Raw genomic sequence first — 25,896 nt, forward strand, 5'->3', positions numbered from 1 at the left:
TTCTAGACAGGCATTACCAATTTGTAGCTCTTCCCTTCGGGTTGGCTACAGCCCCGAGAATCTTTACGAAGGTTCTGGGCTCACTTCTGGCGGTTCTAAGACCGCGAGGCATAGCGGTGCCTCCGTATCTAGACGACATCCTGATACAGGCGTCAAGCTTTCAAATTGCCAAGTCTCATACAGAGATAGTTCTGGCATTTCTGAGATCGCACGGGTGGAAAGTGAACGAGGAAAATAGTTCTCTATCCCCACTCACAAGAGTCTCCTTCTTAGGGACTCTTATAGATTCTGTAGAGATGAAAATGTACCTGACTGAGTCCAGGTTATCAAAGCTTCTAAATGCTTGCTGTATTCTTCATTCCATTCCGCGCCCTTTGGTGGCTCAGTGTATGGAGGTGATCGGCTTAATGGTAGCGGCAATGGACATAGTGCCATTTGCGCGCCTACATCTCAGACCGCTGCAATTATGCATGCTAAGTCAGTGGAATGGGGATTACACAGATTTGTCCCCTCTGCTAAATCTGGATCAAGAGACCAGAGATTCTCTTCTCTGGTGGTTGTCTCGGGTCCACCTGTCCGAGGGTATGACCTTTTGCAGGCCAGATTGGACAATTGTAACAGATGCCAGCCTTCTAGGTTGGGGTGCAGTCTGGAACTCCCTGAAGGCACAGGGATCGTGGACTCAGGAGGAGAAACTCCTTCCGATAAATATTCTGGAGCAACACTGAGGTTCATCAGATTTCAGTCGGACAATATCACGACTGTGGCTTACATCAACCTTCAAGGGGGAACCAGGAGTTCCCTAGCGATGTCAGAAGTCTCAAAAATAATTCGCTGGGCAGAGTCTCACTCTTGCCACCTGTCAGCAATCCATATCCCAGGCGTGGAGAACTGGGAGGCGGATTTTCTAAGTCGTCAGACTTTTCATCCGGGGGAGTGGGAACTCCATCCGGAGGTGTTTGCTCAATTGATTCATCGTTGGGGCAGAGTTGGATCTCATGGCGTCTCGCCAGAACGCCAAGCTTCCTTGTTACGGATCCAGGTCCAGGGACCCAGAAGCGACGCTGATAGATGCTCTAGCAGCGCCTTGGTTCTTCAACCTGGCTTATGTGTTTCCACCGTTTCCTCTGCTCCCTCGACTGATTGCCAAAATCAAACAGGAGAGAGCATCAGTGATTCTAATAGCGCCTGCGTGGCCACGCAGGACCTGGTATGCAGACCTAGTGGACATGTCATCCTTTCCACCATGGACTCTGCCTCTGAGGCAGGACCTTCTAATACAAGGTCCTTTCAATCATCCAAATCTAATTTCTCTGAGACTGACTGACTCGGAGAAGCCACGCCTTGATAGAATCAAGCGTTCAATCTCCATGCAGTCATTGATACCTTTAATACAGGCACGAAAGCCTGTTACCAGGAAAATCTACCATAAGATATGGCGTAAATATCTTTATTGGTGTGAATCCAAGAGTTACTCATGGAGTAAGGTTAGGATTCCTAGGATATTGTCCTTTCTCCAAGAGGGTTTGGACAAAGGCTTATCAGCTAGTTCTTTAAAAGGACAGATCTCTGCTCTGTCTATTCTTTTGCACAAGCGTCTGGCAGAAGTTCCAGACGTCCAGGCATTTTGTCAGGCTTTGGTTAGGATTAAGCCTGTGTTTAAACCTGTTGCTCCCCCGTGGAGCTTAAACTTGGTTCTTAAAGTTCTTCATGGAGTTCCGTTTGAACCCCTTCATTCCATTGATATTAAGCTTTTATCTTGGAAAGTTCTGTTTTTGATGGCTATTTCCTCGTCTCGGAGAGTCTCTGAGCTATCTGCCTTACAATGTGATTCTCCTTATCTGATTTTTCATGCAGATAAGGTAGTTCTGCGTACCAAATTTGGGTTTTTACCTAAGGTGGTTTCTAACAAGAATATCAATCAAGAGATTGTTGTTCCATCATTGTGTCCTAATCCTTCTTCAAAGAAGGAACGTCTTTCACATAATCTGGACGTAGTCCGTGCCTTGAAGTTTTACTTACAAGCTACTAAAGATTTTCGTCAAACATCTTCCCTGTTGGTCGTTTATTCTGGACAGAGGAGAGGTCAAAAAGCTTCAGCAACCTCTTTCCTTTTGGCTTCGGAGTATTATACGCCTAGCCTATGAGACTGCTGGACAGCAGCCCCCTGAAAGAATTACAGCTCATTCTACTAGAGCTGTGGCTTCCACCTGGGCCTTTAAAAATGAGGCCTCTGTTGAACAGATTTGCAAGGCCGCGACTTGGTCTTCGCTTCACACTTTTTCAAAATTTTACAAATTTGACACTTTTGCTTCTTCGGAGGCTGTTTTTGGGAGAAAGGTTCTTCAGGCAGTGGTTCCTTCCGCTTAATCCCTGCCTTGTCCCTCCTATCATCCGTGTACTTTAGCTTTGGTATTGGTATCCCATAAGTAATGGATGATACGTGGACTGGATACACTTAACAAGAGAAAACATAATTTATGCTTACCTGATAAATTTATTTCTCTTGTAGTGTATCCAGTCCACGGCCCGCCCTGTCATTTTAAGGCAGGTCTAAAATTTAATTAAACTACAGTCACCACTGTACCCTATGGTTTCTCCTTTCTCTGTTTGTTTCGGTCGAATGACTGGATATGGCAGTTAGGGGAGGAGCTATATAGCAGCTCTGCTGTGGGTGATCCTCTTGCAACTTCCTGTTGGGAAGGAGAATATCCCATAAGTAATGGATGATCCGTGGACTGGATACACTACAAGAGAAATAAATTTATCAGGTAAGCATAAATTATGTTTTCCCATTTCTAACCTATGCATTGACACGCACATTAAAACCTCTCAATTAGATTGCATAATATGATTATCTTGACTCTCATGAGAGTCATATCTTGTGTTTTTTGAAGTAGGCTTTGGCTTCTTCTATATTGTCTAGCCTAGATGTGCCCTCTTTCTCTTCTATGAGAATTTTTGCAGGGGACAGCAGTTTTGCCAAAAAGCCCTCTTGGATTAGCTTAGTACAGAAGGGCGCCATCTCTTTCCTTCTAAAAGCTTTATCAGAAGAGTAATCTTGGAATAATAAAATTTTTATTTTTTCCTATATGAAAATTATCAACTTTATTGTATGCTCTGAGGATGTTTGTTTTGTCTTGAAAATTTTTAAATTTTACCAAAATTGGCCTATGGATATTTTTCCCGTTGGCTCTACTTCTGAGGGGGTCCCAATCTGTGAGCTCTTTCTACCACTAATGGCATCTGCATATGTTCTAGACCTAAGACTTGAGGCAGTGTTAGCGATGCAAATTGTATAAGATCTTTATACTGATCTGTCTCGGACAGGCCTATTTTTAAATTATTCCGCCTTGAGCGGTCCTCAAGATCATCTATCCTAGCGGGTCAGTATTGTGTTTTTCTTTTCTAAGTCTGATACTCTTTGTAATTGATTATTAAATGTGTCTTCTGCTGATATTCTATCTTCGGCCTCTGAGTCTGTTAGCAAATAATTTTAATTCTGATGATAAACCAGATATTTGGGTTTTAAGAGATTCAAATTGGGGTATAAATATGTCACTAAGTTGCATAATTAATGGTTGTAGGTCTGCTTTCAATATATGTGTGTGTATGTATGTGTGTATATGTATATGTGTGTGTATATATATATATATATATATATATATATATATATATATATATATATATATATATATATATATATATATATATATATATATATATATATATATATATATATATATATATATATATATATATAGAGATATATATATAATCTCTATATCTATATATATATATATATATATATATATATATATATATATATATATATATATATATATATATATATATATATATATATATATATATATAGATATAGAGATTATATATATATCTCTATATATATATATATATATATATTATCTATATATATATATATATATATATATATATATATATATATATATATATATATATATATATATATATATATATATTATATTATATATATATATATATATATATATATATATATATATATATATATCCAACATAGGTGTGTCCGGTCCACGGCGTCATCCTTACTTGTGGGATATTCTCTTCCCCAACAGGAAATGGCAAAGAGCCCAGCAAAGCTGGTCACATGATCCCTCCTAGGCTCCGCCTTCCCCAGTCATTCTCTTTGCCGTTGTACAGGCAACATCTCCACGGAGATGGCTTAGAGTTTTTTGGTGTTTAAATGTAGTTTTTATTCTTCAATCAAGAGTTTGTTATTTTAAAATAGTGCTGGTATGTACTATTTACTCTGAAACAGAAAAGAGATGAAGATTTCTGTTTGTAAGAGGAAAATGATTTTAGCAACCGTTACTAAAATCGATGGCTGTTTCCACACAGGACTGTTGAGAGGAATTAACTTCAGTTGGGGGAAACAGTGAGCAGACTTTTGCTGCTTGAGGTATGACACATTTCTAACAAGACTATGTAATGCTGGAAGCTGTCATTTTCCCTATGGGATCCGGTAAGCCATTTTTATTACATAAGAATAAAGGGCTTTTAAGACTGGTAGACATTTTCTGGGCTAAAACGATTGATATATAAGCATTTTTAATACTTCATAGCTTTGAGAAATTATTTTATTCTTGGGAATTATGTAAAATAACCGGCAGGCACTGTATTGGACACCTTTTTCTCTAGGGGCTTTCCCTAATCATAGGCAGAGCCTCATTTTCGCGCCTCTATTGCGCAGTTGTTTTTGGCAAGCATGACATGCAGATGCATGTGTGAGGAGCTCAGATACATAGAAAAAGCGTTCTGAAGGCGTCATTTGGTATCGTATTCCCCTTTGGGCTTGGTTGGGTCTCAGCAAAGCAGATACCAGGGACTGTATAGGGGTTAAATATAAAAACGGCTCCGGTTCCGTTATTTTAAGAGTTAAAGCTTTCAAATTTGGTGTGCAATACTTTTAAGGCTTTAAGACACTGTGGTGAAATTTTGGTGAATTTTGAACAATTCCTTCATACTTTTTCACATTTACAGTAATAAAATGTGTTCAGTTTAAAATTTAAAGTGACAGTAACGGTTTTATTTTAAAACGTTTTTTGTACTTTGTTATCAAGTTTATGCCTGTTTAACATGTCTGAACTATCAGACTGTGTTCTGTATGTGGGGAAGCCAAGGTTCCTTCTCATTTAAATAGATGTGATTTATGTGACACAAAATTTAGAGAAAATGATGCCCAAGATGATTCCTCAAGTGAGGGGAGTAAGCATGGTACTGCATCATCCCCTCCTTCGTCTACGCCAGTCTTGCCCACACAGGAGGCCCCTAGTACATCTAGTGCGCCAATACTCCTTACTATGCAACAATTAACGGCTGTAATGGATAATTCTATCAAAAACATTTTAGCCAAAATGCCCACTTATCAGCGAAAGCGCGACTGCTCTGTTTTAGAAAATACTGAAGAGCATGAGGACGCTGATGATATTGGTTCTGAAGTGCCCCTACACCAGTCTGAGGGGGCCAGGGAGGTTTTGTCTGAGGGAGAAATTTCAGATTCAGGGAAAATTTCTCAACAAGCTGAACCTGATGTGATTACATTCAAATTTAAATTGGAACATCTCCGCGCTCTGCTTAAGGAGGTGTTATCTACTCTGGATGATTGTGAGAATTTGGTCATTCCAGAGAAATTATGTAAGATGGACAAGTTCCTAGAGGTCCCGGGGCCCCCCGAAGCTTTTCCTATACCCAAGCGGGTGGCGGACATTGTAAACAAAGAATGGGAAAGGCCCGGCATACCTTTCGTCCCTCCCCCTATATTTAAGAAATTGTTTCCTATGGTCGACCCCAGAAAGGACTTATGGCAGACAGTCCCCAAGGTCGAGGGGGCGGTTTCTACTCTAAACAAACGCACCACTATACCCATAGAAGATAGTTGTGCTTTCAAAGATCCTATGGATAAAAAATTAGAGGGTTTGCTTAAAAAGATGTTTGTTCAGCAAGGTTACCTTCTACAACCAATTTCATGCATTGTTCCTGTCACTACAGCAGCGTGTTTCTGGTTCGATGAACTAGAAAAGGCGCTCAATAAAGATTCTTCTTATGAGGAGATTTTGGACAGAATTCATGCTCTCAAATTGGCTAACTCTTTCACCTTAGACGCCACTTTGCAATTGGCTAGATTAGCGGCGAAAAATTCTGGGTTTGCTATTGTGGCGCGCAGAGCGCTTTGGCTAAAATCTTGGTCAGCAGATGCGTCTTCCAAGAACAAATTGCTTAACATTCCTTTCAAGGGGAAAACGCTGTTTGGCCCTGACTTGAAAGAGATTATTTCTGATATCACTGGGGGCAAGGGCCACGCCCTTCCTCAGGATAGGTCTTTCAAGGCTAAAAATAAACCAAATTTTCGTCCCTTTCGCAGAAACGGACCAGCCCCAAGTGCTACATCCTCTAAGCAAGAGGGTAATACTTCTCAAGCCAAGCCAGCCTGGAGGCCAATGCAAGGCTGGAACAAAGGTAAGCAGGCCAAGAAACCTGCCACTGCTACCAAGACAGCATGAGATGTTGGCCCCCGATCCAGGACCGGATCTGGTGGGGGGCAGACTCTCTCTCTTCGCTCAGGCTTGGGCAAGAGATGTTCTGGATCCTTGGGCGCTGGAAATAGTCTCCCAAGGTTATCTTCTGGAATTCAAGGGGCTTCCCCCAAGGGGGAGGTTCCACAGGTCTCAATTGTCTTCAGACCACATAAAAAAACAGGCATTCTTACATTGTGTAGAAGACCTGTTAAAAATGGGAGTGATTCATCCTGTTCCATTAGGAGAACAAGGGATGGGGTTCTACTCCAATCTGTTCATAGTTCCCAAAAAAGAGGGAACATTCAGACCAATCTTAGATCTCAAGGTCCTAAACAAGTTTCTCAAGGTTCCATCGTTCAAAATGGAAACCATTCGAACAATTCTTCCTTCCATCCAGGAAGGTCAATTCATGACCACGGTGGATTTAAAGGATGCGTATCTACATATTCCTATCCACAAGGAACATCATCGGTTCCTAAGGTTCGCCTTTCTGGACAAGCATTACTAGTTTGTGGCACTTCCGTTCGGATTAGCCACTGCTCCAAGAATTTTCACAAAGGTACTGGGGTCCCTTCTAGCGGTGCTAAGACCAAGGGGCATTGCAGTAGTACCTTACTTGGACGACATTCTGATTCAAGCAGCGTCCCTTCCACAAGCAAAGGCTCACACGGACATTGTCCTGGCCTTTCTCAGATCTCACGGGTGGAAAGTGAACGTAGAAAAAAGTTCTCTATCTCCGTCAACAAGAGTTCCCTTCTTGGGAACAATAATAGACTCCTTAGAAATGAGGATTTTTCTGACAGAGGCCAGAAAATCAAAACTTCTAATCTCTTGTCAAATACTTCATTCTGTTCCTCTTCCTTCCATAGCACAGTGCATGGAAGTAATAGGTTTGATGGTCGCGGCAATGGACATAGTTCCTTTTGCACGAATTCATCTGAGACCATTACAACTGTGCATGCTCAGTCAGTGGAATGGGATTATACAGACTTGTCTCCGACGATACAAGTAGATCAGAGGACCAGAGATTCACTCCGTTGGTGGCTGTCCCTGGACAACCTGTCACAGGGGATGAGCTTCCGCAGACCAGAGTGGGTCATTGTCACGACCGACGCCAGTCTGGTGGGCTGGGGCGCGGTCTGGGGACTCCTGAAAGCTCAGGGTCTTTGGTCTCGGGAAGAATCTCTTCTCCCGATAAATATTCTGGAACTGAGGGCGATATTCAATGCTCTCAAGGCTTGGCCTCAGCTAGCAAAGGCCAAATTCATACGGTTTCAATCGGACAACATGACGACTGTTGCGTACATCAACCATCAGGGGGGAACAAGGAGTTCCCTGGCGATGGAAGAAGTGACCAAAATCATTCAATGGGCGGAGACTCACTCCTGCCACTTGTCTGCAATCCACATCCCAGGAGTGGAAAATTGGGAAGCGGATTTTCTGAGTCGTCAGACATTTCATCCGGGGGAGTGGGAACTCCATCCGGAAATCTTTGCCCAAATTACTCAGTTGTGGGGCATTCCAGACATGGATCTGATGGCCTCTCGTCAGAACTTCAAGGTTCCTTGCTACGGGTCCAGATCCAGGGATCCCAAGGCGACTCTAGTAGATGCACTAGTAGCACCTTGGACCTTCAAACTAGCTTATGTATTCCCACCGTTTCCCCTCATCCCCAGGCTGGTAGCCAGGATCAATCAGGAGAGGGCATCGGTGATCTTGATAGCTCCTGCGTGGCCACGCAGGACTTGGTATGCAGACCTGGTGAATATGTCATCGGCTCCACCATGGAAGCTACCTTTGAGACGGGACCTTCTTGTTCAAGGTCCGTTCGAACATCCGAATCTGGTCTCACTCCAACTGACTGCTTGGAGATTGAACGCTTGATTTTATCAAAGCGAGGGTTCTCAGATTCTGTCATTGATACTCTTGTTCAGGCCAGATAGCCTGTAACTAGAAAAATCTACCATAAAATATGGAAAAAATATATCTGTTGGTGTGAATCTAAAGGATTCCCTTGGGACAAGATAAAAATTCCTAAGATTCTTTCCTTTCTTCAAGAAGGTTTGGAGAAAGGATTATCTGCAAGTTCTTTGAAGGGACAGATTTCTGCTTTGTCTGTTACTTCACAAAAAGCTGGCAGCTGTGCCAGATGTTCAAGCCTTTGTTCAGGCTCTGGTTAGAATCAAGCCTGTTTACAAGCCTTTGACTCCTCCTTGGAGTCTCAATTTAGTTCTTTCAGTTCTTCAGGGGGTTCCGTTTGAACCCTTACATTCCGTTGATATTAAGTTATTATCTTGGAAAGTTTTGTTTTTGGTTGCAATTTCTTCTGCTAGAAGAGTTTCAGAATTATCTGCTCTGCAGTGTTCTCCTCCTTATCTGGTGTTCCATGCAGATAAGGTGGTTTTGCGTACTAAACCTGGTTTTCTTCCGAAAGTTGTTTCTAACAAAAACATTAACCAGGAGATAGTCGTGCCTTCTTTGTGTCCGAATCCAGTTTCAAAGAAGGAACGTTTGTTGCACAATTTGGATGTAGTTCGTGCTCTAAAATTCTATTTAGATGCTACAAAGGATTTTAGACAAACATCTTCCTTGTTTGTTGTTTATTCTGGTAAAAGGAGAGGTCAAAAAGCAACTTCTACCTCTCTCTCTTTTTGGCTTAAAAGCATCATCAGATTGGCTTACGAGACTGCCGGACGGCAGCCTCCTGAAAGAATCACAGCTCATTCCACTAGGGCCGTGGCTTCCACATGGGCCTTCAAGAACGAGGCTTCTGTTGATCAGATATGTAAGGCAGCGACTTGGTCTTCACTGCACACTTTTACTAAATTTTACAAATTTTATACTTTTGCTTCTTCTGAGGCTATTTTTGGGAGAAAGGTTTTGCAAGCAGTGGTGCCTTCCATCTAGGTGACCTGATTTGCTCCCTCCCTTCATCCGTGTCCTAAAGCTTTGGTATTGGTTCCCACAAGTAAGGATGACGCCGTGGACCGGACACACCTATGTTGGAGAAAACAGAATTTATGTTTACCTGATAAATTACTTTCTCCAACGGTGTGTCCGGTCCACGGCCCGCCCTGGTTTTTTAATCAGGTCTGATAATTTATTTTCTTTAACTACAGTCACCACGGTATCATATGATTTCTCCTATGCAAATATTCCTCCTTTACGTCGGTCGAATGACTGGGGAAGGCGGAGCCTAGGAGGGATCATGTGACCAGCTTTGCTGGGCTCTTTGCCATTTCCTGTTGGGGAAGAGAATATCCCACAAGTAAGGATGACGCCGTGGACCGGACACACCGTTGGAGAAAGTAATTTATCAGGTAAATATAAATTCTGTTATATAATGTGTGTGTGTATAAATAAATATATATATATATATATATATATATATATATATATATATATATATATATATATATATATATATATATATATATATATATATATATATATATATATATATATATATATATATATATATATATATATATATATATATATATATATATATATATATATATATAATCTATCATCAAAGAAAAACCTTGCACTCACTGGATTTTTCAACAAAATTTTACTTGGCAAAAATAGTGACGTTTCGGGGACAGTGTATCCCCTTCCTCAGACAGTGAATGCTTCAAACATTAGTGAATTTATACAAACAAATAAACCCCTCCCCCCAATTAGCAAAAAAAACCGCCAAATGTGTTGCTAAGGTGACCATATGTCACAAAGTAAACATAGTATAAATATAATACATAAAATGCAATGTGAGCCATCGTTGCTCCTATACAAATTGTGACAGTGCAAATGTTCATATTAAAAGACCTGTAGCAATACTGGGCATGGTAAACAAACTTACATTCCACAGTTCTAGTGATCGCAACATACCCCTTATATCCATTATGTTAGGGGAGCCAACTAATATTGAAAGCCTCTTATGTTATTCAATGAGCTGTCAGATACTAAATTAATATCTAAGCTGACTCGCAACCTACCATGCACAAAAAATGTAGAAGTCCTGATACCGATCGCCGTGTATCACGCCATCACAACCGCATCCACAGCAGTAAAGGAAAACAGACCCGGAACTGCATCAGCCGCTCACGTATGTGGCGATGCACCAATCACCCGGGTTGCGGTTGCCATGGCGATGAGTCACAACAATCCTAAACTGTAACAAAAGGAGAAAGCCAACATAATACCATGTAACAGTTTGAATGCAAAGCGTTATATTGTCAGCATTAGAACACTGTATCCTATCTATGATAAAACGTGCATGTATCCACACTCATAGTGAGCGCCGCTGGATTAACTATAACCCTGCTGTAAAGTTCCATGCTGTATACCAGTACATAAGCAGTGTACCTATCCTGCCGTAATATGGTGAGCGATATGTAAGTCTCATACAAGGTAGCACACTCCGCCTATCAGAGGAGGGCCACGATAGTAGATCAGAGACCCAACAACCAATAGACGTTCCCAAAAGAGAGTACCCAAAACACCTCAAAAAATGAAAAATAATAGATTGAGAGAACCCAGCAAGAGTAGTCCACAAAAAGAAAATAGAACAAAATAACAAGGAATAAATCAAAGGGTAAACAAAAAGTAAACAAAAGAAAAAAACAAAAAATAAGGAAAAAATAGACAGACATAGAGTGAAACAAAATACCAAAGAATGAGTAACAACAATAACAAAGGGTGAACAACAAAGAAGGAAATGAAACAAAAGGTAAGCTAATAATCAACAGACATCGAATGGAGTGTGGACTCTCAGGTTGGATAGCCTGGATGACATGGACTCTCATAATCTGTAAGGCAGATATCCATAAGGACTGGATCTATTTTACAAAAAACAATGCCAGTCAAACATAGTATTAAGTCCATGGGGTTGCAGGGTGTTTAAACGAAGGAAGGGGATACACTGTCCCCGAAACGTCACTATTTTTGCAAAGTAAAATTTTGTTGAAAAATCCAGTGAGTGCAAGGTTTTTCTTTGATGGTATATCTAATTCTACTAGCACCCTGGTTGCTGCAATTAAGTGAGAGTGCACATCTTTGCTTATATATATATATATATATATATATATATATATATATATATATATATATATATATATATATATATATATATATATATATATATATATATATATATATATATATATATATATATATATATATATATATATATATATATATATATATATATATATATATATATATATATATATATATATATATATATATATATATATAGCATCGATACCATATATATATATATATATATATATATATAGCATCGATACCATATATATATATATATATATATATATATATAGCATCGATACCATATATATATATATAGCATCGATACCATATATATATATATAGCATCGATACCATATATATATATATAGCATCGATACCATATATATATATATATATATATATATATATATATATATATTTTGCATCGATACCATTTTTTTAAGACAGAGTACAAGTACCGATACTTGTTTTCAAATACTTGCCGATACCAATTACCGATACTTTTTTTTATGTCATGTGACAGTTTACCAAGCACAATACAGACTAATTATTTAAGATTCCTTCTTTATAATTATGACGGACTGTAGCTCAAAAGACATTATGAAATAATAAAACAGGTTTTATTTGTCACAAAGTTCACAGAACATGTTTAGAAATAAAAAAATTTACAATAAAATATATTCACAGCAAAAAATAACAAATATAAAATTGCAACCAACCAAAAGTGCCATACAGTAAAAAATTGAACAGAATACTGTTTAATCATGGTGAACAACACTATGGGCTAGATTACATTTGACTGGTAAGCTTTACCAATGCTCTCATTACACGTCCTACTCCATTAAAGGCTATGGCGTTGGAAATGTGAAAAGAGCATTGGTAAAGCTTACCAATCAAATGTAATCTAAATCTAGTCCTATAATTGCAGGATGAGTGTTCATTGGGATTAACTTGTTTTCCTATGAGTACTCTTCCTGCAATTATATAAGCCAAGATGTTCCTCAGAGTACAGTATGTTTTGAACATAATTGTGCAAGATGAGAACTAGCACTATAAAGGGCAATCTATCAATTAGAATAATTTTTCAAAAGTTAGTGGCAAGTTCTTTTTAAGGAACTGAACAGAAGCATCTCTGCATGTTCAGCTATAAGTCTGTTTTTGCTATCAGTAAGGAGGTTCAACTTTCCACACTACTGCATGGGGCAGAAAGATATTTTCTCTTGTTAAGTGTGTTCAGTCCACGGGTCATCCATTACTTATGGGATATATTCTCCTTCCCAACAGGAAGTTGCAAGAGGATCACCCAAGCAGAGCTGCTATATAGCTCCTCCCCTCACATGTCATATCCTGTCATTCTCTTGCAACCCTCAATAAAGAAGGAGGTCACGGGAGGAGTTGGAGTTTTTACTTAATTATTCTTCAATCAAAAGTTTATTTTAAATGGCACCGGAGTGTGCTGTTTTTCTATCTCAGGCAGTATTTGGAAGAAGAAACTGCCTGCGTTTTCTATGATCTTAGCAGGCGTAACTAAGATCCACTGGCTGTTCTCGACATTCTGAGGAGTGGGGTAATTTCAGAACATGGGAATAGCATGCGGGGTCCCCCGCAAATGAGGTATGTGCAGTACAATATTTTCTGGGAATGGAATTGACTAAGAAAATACTGCTGTTACCCGTATGATGTAAGTACAGCCTTAAATGCAGTAGTAGTGACTGGTATCAGGCTGATAAATATATGCACAGTAGAGTTATTTTCTAGGGACTAGAATTTGATTGTGAAAATACTGTTAATACTGAAATAGTGCTTAAGCCTTATCTGCAGTGGTAGCGACTGGTTGCAGGCTTAGTGATAACTTTGCATGACATTTAAAGAAGTTTATTTTCAAAACGTTTACTGGCATGTTATTCGTTTTGTGAGGTACTTTGGTGATAAATCCTTTGGGCATGAATTTTTTTCCACATGGCTAACGTATATTTCTGCTTAGAAACCGTTATATCAGGTCTCCCACTGTTGTAAATGAGCAGGAGGGGCCTCTTTTTAGAGCCTTGTTGCGCAGTTAAAATTCTAGCACAGTCTTCCTGCTTCTTCCTCCTTGATCCAGGACGTCTCTAGAGAGCTCAGGGGTCTCATGCAAGTACTTGGTACCGATACTAGTATATGATATATCTATATCACCGATACTAGTATCGGTACCAAGTACTTGCATGAGTACTTGTACTCGTGCAAATGCACCGATACTTAAACCGATACCTCCACTTACTACCCATATGCTATCTTGTGGTGTTTTTTTCAAACTGCATGTTCCCATTTCATTTAAAGCTGGAGTGGAGACTAAACTAAAAATTGTTTACTACTGTTCTGCCTATACAAATTGCTCTTATTGTAGGAGAGATCACTGTACTGCGTTCAGACAAACCCCTGAAGTACTGGGCAGTTAATAAACTGAGATTTCCAGCTCTGGCTAAAATGGCCCAAAAACATAATTTATGCTTACCTGATAAATTTATTTCTCTTGTAGTGTGTTCAGTCCACGGGTCATCCATTACTTATGGGATATATTCTCTTTCCCAACAGGAAGTTGCAAGAGGATCACCCAAGCAGAGCTGCTATATAGCTCCTCCCCTCACATGTCATATCCAGTCATTCGACCGAAACAAGACTATATATATATATATATATATATATATATATATATATATATATATATATATATATATATATATATATATATATATATATATATATATATATATATATATATATATATATATATATATATATATATATAATATATAAATATAAATATATTTATTTATTACACACCAGAAAGATTTACTTACAATAATGGGTTTGACTAAGAAATATGCAACACAAAGCATATTTATCTAGCAAATAAATTACTTGGCATACAAGAGTGACTAGTTAAGACTACACAGGACTATGAAAGTAAGCTAACATACAAAATGCCCTTTTAAATCTACTAACTACAATTATAGTTTCGATATATATATATATATATATATATATATATATATATATATATATATATATATATTTTTTTTTATCAATCTCGTATACTTCACCAAAATAACCAAATCGATAATTCAGTTTCTAGAGCTTCTTGTTTCACCGCATATGAAATAAGGGTATTTGTAATATGGATAATAAAAAGTAGCCCAATTTGCTTAAAGTGACTGTGTCCCAATTTGGCAGCAGTTATTCAGTCACCAGTTCAGCAAAAAGTCAGCAGCCTTTTTCTCTCCTCTTGCTTTCAGCTTATCTTAATCATTGCTAAAACGATATGATAGACCCTTCGGAAGCTTGTGTCTGATTCGCTCTTGGATCTGAACATCTCATAGGTTATTTTGGGAGACGCCTCCCTGACTGGCTCTGCATGTGTTCTAATAGACAACTTATTTGGCTGTTATACCAGTTCCAATCCCCTAGGGGGCAGCAGACAACCAGCAAAGACAGTCTCACCATCAAATTTTTGCTACAATGTAATACATCCTTATAAAGTGATTATCATATGCTTCATATATGGTCCGCACAGTGTCACTTCCTCTAATCATTTTAAGATCAAACGTGAATATATTCCACTTATAATATATTAAAATGCGTTTAAAATCATATTTTCTATGAAATTATTTAAAAGGATTATACTATCTTCATCATGGATTTAATTACTTTTTCAGTTATTATCTTAATATGACATACATATCTTGAGATCAGTAAACATATGTCACTTTCACACAACTATATCTATATTGGACCACTATCCCATACAGATTAATATTTCATATTTGTATATCTCTCTTTGAGAGTGCAAAACACATAGGATATTATTTAAAATACCAATTATGTGTGTACTTATTAGGTGCCTGAAAAATATAATGGAATAGGTTACTAAAATTGGACATTTTAAATTTACTGTATTGTTATTTATTAACTCGGCATATGTATCCCAATTTGTCCTTTTAGATGTCTGGAAGACAGAAAAGAAAAATATAAATGTTACATATTTCAACGTGGGATTATTACAATTGTTATTTAATCTTCTACAATCCTGAATTTCATTTCCCCATATCCATATAATAGACGTTTAATACAGCCTAAGGCATATATTTAATGTTTGAGATTTAAACATAAGTTGTGATTCAAAAATGAATTTACAAGTTAAAATGCAAAACATATCTCTGCTTAGCTAGCACAGATGTGGATTCGAGGTCTAGGGGTAATTAACAGGTCTGTGCTAATTAACTATATTCCTGTGCGATATTTAGTCATCTCTCCAGCCAAACTGGTTCCCCGAATCTCATTAGGCCTCAAAGGAAGATCTTAGACATCATGTCTGTTTATCCACAGGGGTTCCTGTGATCTAGGTAATGAGACAGATGCTCTCTTGTGTCTGATCTAAGATTTGCAATACACAACCATATAGATGACCATCTTTTTAAAGTAATTTGCCTTTCTTTGAAATGACTGACTGAATCAACTAGGCTAAATGTCTTCCCTTTGTCACCTGGATGCATTGTAATTTTGTATATTGAGTGGGGGAGGATTGAATTGTGGTCAGCCAGGCATCTAATGTCTTATAAATAATGAATCATTTGGTATAGACAGATATATAGAGAGAGAGATAGATATTATTTAATAACATTCAGATACCCTGACATATATTACTGAAGATTAATCCAAAACCTGTCAATTTTTCCCCCAAAACAAGCTTTATTGAAAGAGGAGCAGCACAAAACGATGATTAAAGTGAAGGTAAAGTTAAGTATAATCTGAAAAATCATTTGAAAATAACGATCGTTTAAACTTTTATTTTGTGAGTAGCATAATGTTGCTGAGAAAATTATGAATTAAAGTCTCTCTCCCTTCTCGCTGCTTCTCCGCCCGACATCAATCATTATTGATTGACATATACTTAAAATATTCTCCGCTAATCATAGTTTCTCCCCCGGGACGTTCGGCCCCTTTCCTGCAACATCACTTTATTATGTGCATGCGCTAATCCAAAATTTGCGTATGCTCAATACCGCTGCCATCGCAAAATCTGACTTCTCATCCGATCTTTCTAAGTAAGTATAGCTGCTGTATTGCTGCGGGGTTAGCAAAACCGGGTTAAATTATCTCCAATCGATTTAACGTTCAATTTTATAATCTAAATGCTGCTGCGCTCTCTGCTCTTATAGTATTCAATGAATGTATCATTCATTGAATACTATGTTACTATTGACGTATAGCTGGAATGTGCGCCTGCGCTGGGTTGAGATTTGTGCATGCGCAGGACCACGCTATCTCGGGAGCGCGCATCAGACTTACGTATACAGCAGGTTGGACCGCTGTACACGTCAAACATGTAAAACCAGGAAGTCGGCTCTGGGAGAAGTTTGATATGAAACGGTACAATTATTGAATTATATTTTATGATAAAAATGTTAATGATATTAAAAATAAAAAAATATAAAAAAAATAGCGACTTTACTACTGTACTATAGATGAAAGTGTAGCAGGCTAACAGAAACCGAAAATTGACCTTCACTTTAAGTGTTCAAATACATATAAAGAATGCAATTGTTCATACAGCTCACTTTACCCAAAAACAAACAAAATGTGAGTCAGCAGCTCCTACTGTGCATGTGCAAGAATTCACAGAATATATGCATATGCATTTGTGATTGGCTGATAGCTGTCATATGATACAGGAGCGGAAATAGACATAACCTATACATTTGTAAAAAATAAATAAAAAATCTACTCATTTGATGTTCAGACTAAGTGCTATTGCATTGTCTTTTTTTTTTTTATCACACATTGCTGATTATGTCAATCTACTGTATTTAATGTATTTGGTAATATAAAATGTTATTTATAGTTTAAGTTCTTGTTCAATTGTCTGATGGAATAATTTGGGGCTATGTATCTTACTTCTCCATTCTATGCTATGTATCAGAGCATGTAATGCTAGGGCGACCATTGTATGAGTTTTAATTTGTAACTTTTATTTTGCATACTACTAATTTCAATGAGAACAAATACATTGAAAAAAAATGTATGTTTGTTCATTTTTTATATATATTCCAAACAGCCATTGTTTGCTCACTCTAGTAACGTTTATGTCTGTCTCTAATTAGCCTTGGAAGATGTTTAAGGGAAGCCTAGGTTACCTCACAGCACCTGTTACTTTATGGAGACTTACACTTATTCCTTCAACATTTATAAACCCTAATAAAAAGTAAAATACATATTTATTCTTTGCTTGAGATACAACATTAAAGGGAGAGTACACTTTAAAATTGTTTTTATATTACTGTATTTACAATGACTTGTTATACCAGCTGCAGAGTATAAATGTATTACAAATTGCATTTTCAGGTATTTGTGTATATGAAGTAGCTGATTTTTTTTTTATTTTAAACCACAGCCTATTACAATGGCTCGAGTTTCAGGTAATATCAGATCTCATTATGGTATCACTTTGTGTAAACACATTTGCTTCCTTATCTTATTTGTCTGAAAAACCAAAGCTCAATACTTAAGTAATACAATGATAATTTTCCATTGTTCTCTCTAACTATCCTGCACCCCCCCTGTGAGTTTATTTTTTTCGAGTTTCTGTTTACTTCGGGTTATCAATAGCCTAGACTCCAGTATAGAAACGTTAAATATAGGTGGGGATACCACAGGCTAAATCAGCTATTTCAAATGCCCAAATAAGGGTAAAGCAGCTTATTGTAAACAATTTAATACACTAGCAGGTAAAATAGACTATTTGGAACAATTTAAAGGGGATAATTTTTGGGGGGTGAACTGTCCCTTTTAAGTGTACCATTTATTTAGAGTTTATTATCCTTGTTAGTTATTTTCTGTACTAAATAGATAAGTTTACAATTAACTTTTTTTTTTTTTTTTTTTTTTTTTTTTTTTTTTTGGTTTCAGGGTTTGGTTTCGGTGATGAGCGATGGGGTATGATGTAACACGCTTCCAGGGTGATGTGGACGAAGATCTCATCTGCCCCATCTGCAGTGGGGTCCTGGAGGAGCCAGTACAAGTAAGGGCAAACTAAATTGTTTTATACAGTTAAGTTTCGGGAACTTACTGGTCCAAGTTTAATTAAATCCTTTCTCCTACATTGGTGTGTCCGGTCCACGGCTTCATCCTTACTTGTGGGATATTCTCTTCCCCTACAGGAAATGGCAAAGAGAGCACACAGCAAGAGCTGTCCATATAGTCCCCCCTCTGGCTCCGCCCCCCAGTCATTCTCTTTGCCTGCTCTGAACAAGTAGCATCTCCACGGGGATGGTAAAGAGTATGTGGTGTTAGTTGTAGTTTTATTTCTTCTATCAAGAGTTTGTTATTTTAAAATAGTGCCGGTTTGTACTATTTACTCTACAACAGAAAGTAATGAAGAGTTCTGTTAAGAGGAGTATGATTTTAGCAACAGTAGCTAAAATCCATTGCTGTTCCCACGCAGGACTGTTGAAACCAGAGAACTTCAGTTGGGGGGAACAGTTTGCAGACTTTTCTGCTCAAGGTATGATCAGTCATATTTCTAACAAGACATGTTAATGCTAGAAGACTGTCAGTTTCTCCCTTAAGGGGTAAGTAAGCCATTTTCTTAGACTCATAACAGAATGAAGGCTTATAAATGGGCTCTATACTGGTTGACACTATTGTGGGCTAAATCAATTGATTTATATATTATTTATATGACTTTTGGAGTGTTTTGTGACTTTGAAACACCTTTGGGAACGTTTTTATTACGCCTGGCAGTTGTTTAGACACCTAATCTAGTCAGGAAGGCCCCTTCACTCTGGTATGCAGAGGGAGGAGGCCTCATTTTCGCGCCTCAGTTGCGCAGTTACTTTTGGAAGCAGTGCATGCAGCTTCATGTGAGAGGGTCCTGTGGCCATAAAAACGATTTCAAGAAGGCTTATTTCTGTGGTGAATAACCCCCAAGGAAGGTAAAAGCTGCAACAAAGGCTGTGGCAGGGACTGTAGTGGGTTTAAACTGGTAAATTGAACAATTAGCTCCGGTTTGCTCATTTAAGGGGTTAGAGACTTGAAATTTGGTGTGCAATACTTTCAAAGCATTAAGACACTAGGGTGCAAATTTTGTAAAGATCGGATATTTCCTTCATAGCTTTTCAAACATTCAGAAATAAAGTGTGTTCTTTTTATTATTTAAAGAGACGGTAACGGTTTTGTTTAAAAACGGTTTTATTGCATTAATAGCCTGCCAAAGTCTAACATGTCTATACCGTCAGATAGCATATGTTCTGTGTGTATGGAGGCCAAGGTGGTTCCCCCTTTTAAATGTATGTTCAAATTGTGCCATGGCGTCCAAACAAAGTAAGGACAGTACTGTCACATTTAATAAGGTTGCCCAAGATGATTCTTCAAATGAAGGTAGTGGGGATAGTTCATCATCCTCTCCTGTGTCAACACCAGTTTTGCCCGCGCAGGCGACACCTAGTACATCTAGCGCGCCAATGCTTGTTACTATGCAGCAATTAACTGTAGTAATTGATAATTCTATAGCAAATCTTTTATCCAAACTGCCAGCATTTCCCAGAAAGCGTGATTGCTCAGTTTTAAATACAGAGGATGAGCAAGTGGGCGCTGACGATAATTTATCTGTTATACCCTCACACCAGTCTGAATTGGCAGTGAGGGAGGGTCTGTCTGAGGGAGAAATTTCTGATTCAGGAAAAGTTTCTCAGCAGGCAGAACCTGATATCGTGGCATTTAAGTTAGAACATCTCCGCGCCCTGCTTAAGGAGGTGCTAACTACTCTTGATGATTGTGACTCTTTGGTGATTCCAGAGAAATTGTGCAAAATGGACAAATTCCTAGAGGTCCCTGTGCACGCTGATGCCTTTCCGATACCCAAGAGGGTGGCGGACATAGTGACCAAGGAGTGGGAAAAGCCAGGTATACCTTTTGTCCCACCTCCTATATTTAAGAAAATGTTCCCCATTGTCGACCCCAGAAGGGACGCATGGCAAACAGCCCCTAAGGTTGAGGGGGCAGTTTCTACGTTGGCCAAGCGCACAACTATTCCCATTGAGGACAGTTGTGCTTTCAAAGATCCTATGGATAAAAAATTGGAAGGATTGCTTAAAAAGATATTTGTTCAGCAAGGTTTCCTTCTCCAACCAATTTCGTGCATTATTCCTGTCACCACGGCGGCGTCTTTTTGGTTCGAGGAACTAGAAAATTCGTTCCATAAGGAGACTCCATATGAGGAAGTCATGTACACAATTCACGCACTAAAGTTGGCTAATTCCTTTATTTTAGATGCCGCTTTTCAATTGGCTAAATTAGCGGCGAAAAATTCAGGTTTTGCTATAGTGGCGCGCAGAGCGCTTTGGCTAAAATCTTGGTCGGCGGATGTGTCGTCCAAGACAAAACTGCTTAATATTCCTTTCAAGTGTAAGACTCTTTTTGGGCCAGAATTGAAGGAGATTATTTCAGACATCACTGGGGGAAAGGGCCATGCCCTCCCACAGGATAGGCCATTTCAAGGCTAAGAACAAATCTAATTTTCGTTCCTTTCGCAATTTCAGGAACGGACCGTCTCCTAACTCTGCAGCCTTTAGACAAGAGGGTAACGCTTCCCAGCCTAAACCAGCATGGAAACCAATGCAAGGCTGGAACAAGGGTAAACAGGCCAAGAAGCCTGCTGCTGCTACCAAGACAGCATGAAGGGGTAGCCCCCGATCCGGGACCGGATCTAGTAAGGGGCAGACTTTCTCTCTTTGCTCAGGCTTGGGCAAGAGATGTTCCGGATCCCTGGGCACTAGAAATAGTCTCTCAGGGGTATCTTCTAGAGTTCAAGGAACTTCCTCCAAGGGGAAGGTTCCACATGTCTCGCTTATCTTCAGACCAGATAAAGAAACAGGCATTCTTACATTGCGTAGGAGACCTATTAAAGATGGGAGTGATACACCCAGTTCCAACAGCGGAACAAGGTCTGGGGTTTTACTCAAACCTGTTCATAGTTCCCAAAAAAGAGGGAACTTTGAGGAATTTGTTTAGAATTTTTAAATCCAGAATTGGCCTGAGAGTTCCATCATTCAAAATGGAAACCATTCGAACGATTTTACCAACAATCCAGGAGGGTCAATACATGACTACCGTGGACTTAAAGGATGCGTACCTACATATTCCTATCCACAAAGATCATCATCTGTTCCTAAGGTTCGCCTTTCTGGACAAACATTTCCAGTTTGTGGCTCTTCCGTTCGGTTTAGCCACTGCTCCCAGAATTTTCACAAAAGTGCTAGGGTCCCTACTAGCGGTTCTAAGACCGAGGGGCATTGCAGTAGCACCTTACTTAGACGACATCCTAATCCAAGCGTCGTCCCTTTCCAGATCAAGGGCTCATACAGACATTGTATTAGCTTTTCTCAGGTCTCACGGGTGGAAGGTGAACGTAGAAGAGTTCCCTGTCCCCGTCTACAAGGGTTCCCTTTCTGGGAACAATAATGGATTCTGTAGAAATGAAGATTTTTCTGACAGAGGTCAGAAAATTAAAACTTCTAAACGCTTGTCAAGTTCTTCAATCTATTCCTCAGCCTTCCATAGCTCAGTGCATGGAGGTAATAGGACTAATAGTTGCAGCAATGGACATGGTTCCTTTTGCTCGAATTCATCATCTAAGACCATTGCAACTGTGCATGCTCAAACAGTGGAATGGGGATTATGCAGACTTGTCTCCCCAGATTCAAGTAGACCAGGTAACCAGAGACTCACTCCGCTGGTGGTTGACTCGGGATCACCTGTCTCAGGGAATGAGTTTCCGCAGACCAGAGTGGGTCATCGTCACGACCGACGCCAGTCTCTTAGGCTGGGGCGCGGTCTGGGACTCCCTGAAAGCTCAGGGTCTATGGTCTCGGGAAGAGTCCCTTCTCCCGATAAACATTTTGGAACTGAGAGCGATATTCAATGCGCTCCTGGCCTGGCCTCACCTAGCGAAGGCCAGATTCATAAGATTTCAGTCGGACAACATGACGACTGTAGCGTACATCAATCATCAACAAAGAGTTCCTTGGCGATGACAGAGGTATCCAAGATCATCAAATGGGCGGAGGATCACTCCTGCCACCTATCTGCAATCCACATCCCAGGGGTAGACAACTGGGAGGCAGATTATTTGAGTTGTCAGACTTTCCATCCGGGGGAGTGGGAACTCCACCCGGAGGTCTTTGCCCAGTTAACTCAACTATGGGGCACTCCAGATATTGATCTGATGGCGTCCCGTCAGAACTTCAAAGTTCCTCGATACGGGTCCAGGAACACTAGTGGATGCATTAGTGGCGCCTTGGTCGTTCAATCTAGCTTATGTGTTTCCACCGTTCCCTCTCCTTCCCAGGCTGGTAGCCAGGATCAAACAGGAGAAGGCCTCAGTGATCCTAATAGCTCCTGCGTGGCCACGCAGGACTTGGTATGCAGACCTGGTGAATATGTCAACGGCTCCACCATGGACGCTACCTTTGAGACAGGATCTTCTAGTACAAGGTCCATTCGAACATCCAAATCTAGTCTCTCTGCAACTGACTGCTTGGAAATTGAACGCTTGATTCTATCTAAGCGTGGGTTTTCAGATTCAGTTATAGATACTCTGGTTCAAGCCAGAAAGCCTGTGACTTGGAAGATTTACCATAAGATATGGCACAAATATATCCGTTGGTGCGAATCCAAGGGTTTTTCTTGGAGTAAAATCAAAATTCCTAGGATTCTTTCCTTTCTCCAAGAGGGTTTGGAGAAAGGTCTGTCAGCTAGTTCTCTAAAGCAGTGATTTTTAACCTTTTTTTTGCCGTGGCACACTTTTTTACATTAAAAAATCCTGTGGCACACCACCATCCCAAAATTTAAAAAAAATAACACATTGTAGCCTAATACAGCATATATACATACACAAACACACACATACTGTATGTATTGTGCTGTTATGCCATGCCTCCTACAAACTACCCCTGCACTGGGAGTAAAAAACAAGCAAAGTTTAAAAAATATGTCACACTGTTGTCAGTCTGCCGTGGCACACCTGAGGATCTCTCACGGCACACTAGTGTGCCACGGCACACTGGTTGAAAAACACTGCTCTAAAGGGACAGATATCTGCTCTCTGTCTTGTTGCACAAACGTCTGGCAGCCGTGCCAGATGTACAAGCGTTTGTACAGGCGTTAGTCAGAATCAAGCCTGTTTACAGACCTATGACTCCTCCATGGAGTCTAAACTTAGTTCTTTCAGTTCTTCAAGGGGTTCCATTTGAACCTTTGCATTCCATAGATATTAAGTTACTATCTTGGAAAGTTCTGTTTTTGGTTGCTATTTCTTCTGCTAGAAGAGTTTCTGAATTATCTGCTTTGCAGTGTACTTCTCCCTATCTGGTATTTCATGCAGATAAAGTAGTTTTACGTACCAAACCTGGTTTTCTTCCAAAAGTAGTTTCCAACAGGAATATTAACCAGGAAATAGTTGTTCCTTCCCTATGTCCGAATCCAGTTTCAAAGAAAGAACGTTTATTACACAACCTAGATGTGGTCCGTGCTTTAAAATTCTATTTAGAAGCAACAAAGGATTTCAGACAAAAATCATCTTTGTTTGTCGTTTATTCTGGTAAGAGGAGAGGGCAGAAAGCTACTGCTACCTTTCTTTCTTTTTGGCTGAAAAGCATCATCCAATTGGCTTATGAGACTGCCGGACGGCAGCCTCCTGAACGAATTACAGCTCACTCTACTAGAGCTGTGGCTTCCACATGGGCCTTCAAGAACGAGGCTTCTGTTGATCAGATCTGTAAGGCAGCGACTTGGTCTTCTCTGCATACTTTTGCCAAATTTTACAAATTCGATACTTATGCTTCTTCGGAGGCTGTTTTTGGGAGAGAGGTTTTGCAAGCCGTGGTGCCTTCCGTTTAGGTAACCTGACTTGCTCCCTCCCTTCATCCGTGTCCTAAAGCTTTGGTATTGGTTCCCACAAGTAAGGATGAAGCCGTGGACCGGACAAACCAATGTAGGAGAAAACAGAATTTATGTTTACCTGATAAATTTCTTTCTCCTACGGTGTGTCCGGTCTACGGCCCGCCCTGGCTTTTAGTCAGGTTTGAAAAATTTTATTCCATACACTACAGTCACCACGGCACCCTATAGTTTCTCCTTTTTCTCCTAACCGTCGGTCGAATGACTGGGGGGCAGAGCCAGAGGGGGGACTATATGGACAGCTCTTGCTGTGTGCTCTCTTTGCCATTTCCTGTAGGGGAAGAGAATATCCCACAAGTAAGGATGAAGCCGTGGACCGGATACACCGTAGGAGAAAGAAATTTATCAGGTAAACATAAATTCTGTTTTTAACTTTTTAAGAACCTTACAGGGACATTATACACTTTTTTTTTTTTTTTTCTTTGCATAAATGTTTTGTAGATCCATTAATGTATAGTTTTGCTTATTTTTAAATAACATTGTGCTGATTTTCAGACTCCTAACCAATTCCCAAAGTTTTAGATGTATACAGACTTCAGACTGCTTCTGTTTTGTGTAATGGGTCTTTTCAAATGCAGGGGAGGGGGGAGGTTCTGCTATCAGCCCTTTTCATTGGGTGTCCCAGGCTTATCTCATTAAGTGTTAAATTGGGAGCTTCCAAGTAAGTTTTTAAAAGGTCTTGCACTTGATTTTTTTTTTTCATCAGTATCTGTGCATATTATTCTTTATAGTAGTGTCTATTACATGCAGTTAAATGAAAATGGGCGTATATTTTAAGGCTCACATCATCTTAGCATTACCCATTAAAGATAAACAACAATAATTGGAATTCCTTATTTGTACTTTACACACACACACATCTATCCATTCATGTTGGGGGTCAATGCAATTTAATGTGTGTGTAATAGAGATAGATGGAGGGGGAGAGATATGGCACAAGCACAGTTACCTACAAGCAGCTGCATGATTGCTTGCCAGTGGGTCTGCTAAGAGAAAAAATATTTCTTCTGTTAAGTGTGATCAGTCCACGGGTCATCATTACTTCTGGGATATTAACTGCTCCCCTACAGGAAGTGCAAGAGGATTCACCCAGCAGAGCTGCATATAGCTCCTCCCCTCTACGTCACTCCCAGTCATTCTCTTGCACCCAGCAACTAGATAGGTCGTGTGAGAGGACTATGGTTAATGGTAGCGGCAATGGACATAGTACCCTTTGCACGCTTACACCTCAGACCACTGCAACTGTGCATGCTAGGTCAGTGGAATGGGGATTACT

The 25,896-nt window shown here is 39.5% G+C and overlaps 1 protein-coding gene across 1 annotated transcript in view; it reads left to right on the forward strand.

Moving 5' to 3' along the window:
* Positions 1 to 25,896, forward strand: part of RNF41 (ring finger protein 41) — a 204,980-nt gene that overhangs the window by 43,105 nt on the left and 135,979 nt on the right. The window contains exon 2 of the mRNA XM_053708103.1: positions 18,573 to 18,684. Coding sequence (XP_053564078.1) covers positions 18,595 to 18,684 — 90 coding nt within the window. The 5' untranslated portion in view covers positions 18,573 to 18,594. The remainder of the gene's footprint in view (positions 1 to 18,572; positions 18,685 to 25,896) is intronic.

The sequence above is a fragment of the Bombina bombina genome, chromosome 3 (assembly GCF_027579735.1).
Source record: "Bombina bombina isolate aBomBom1 chromosome 3, aBomBom1.pri, whole genome shotgun sequence".
NCBI classification, from domain to species: Eukaryota; Metazoa; Chordata; class Amphibia; order Anura; family Bombinatoridae; genus Bombina; species Bombina bombina.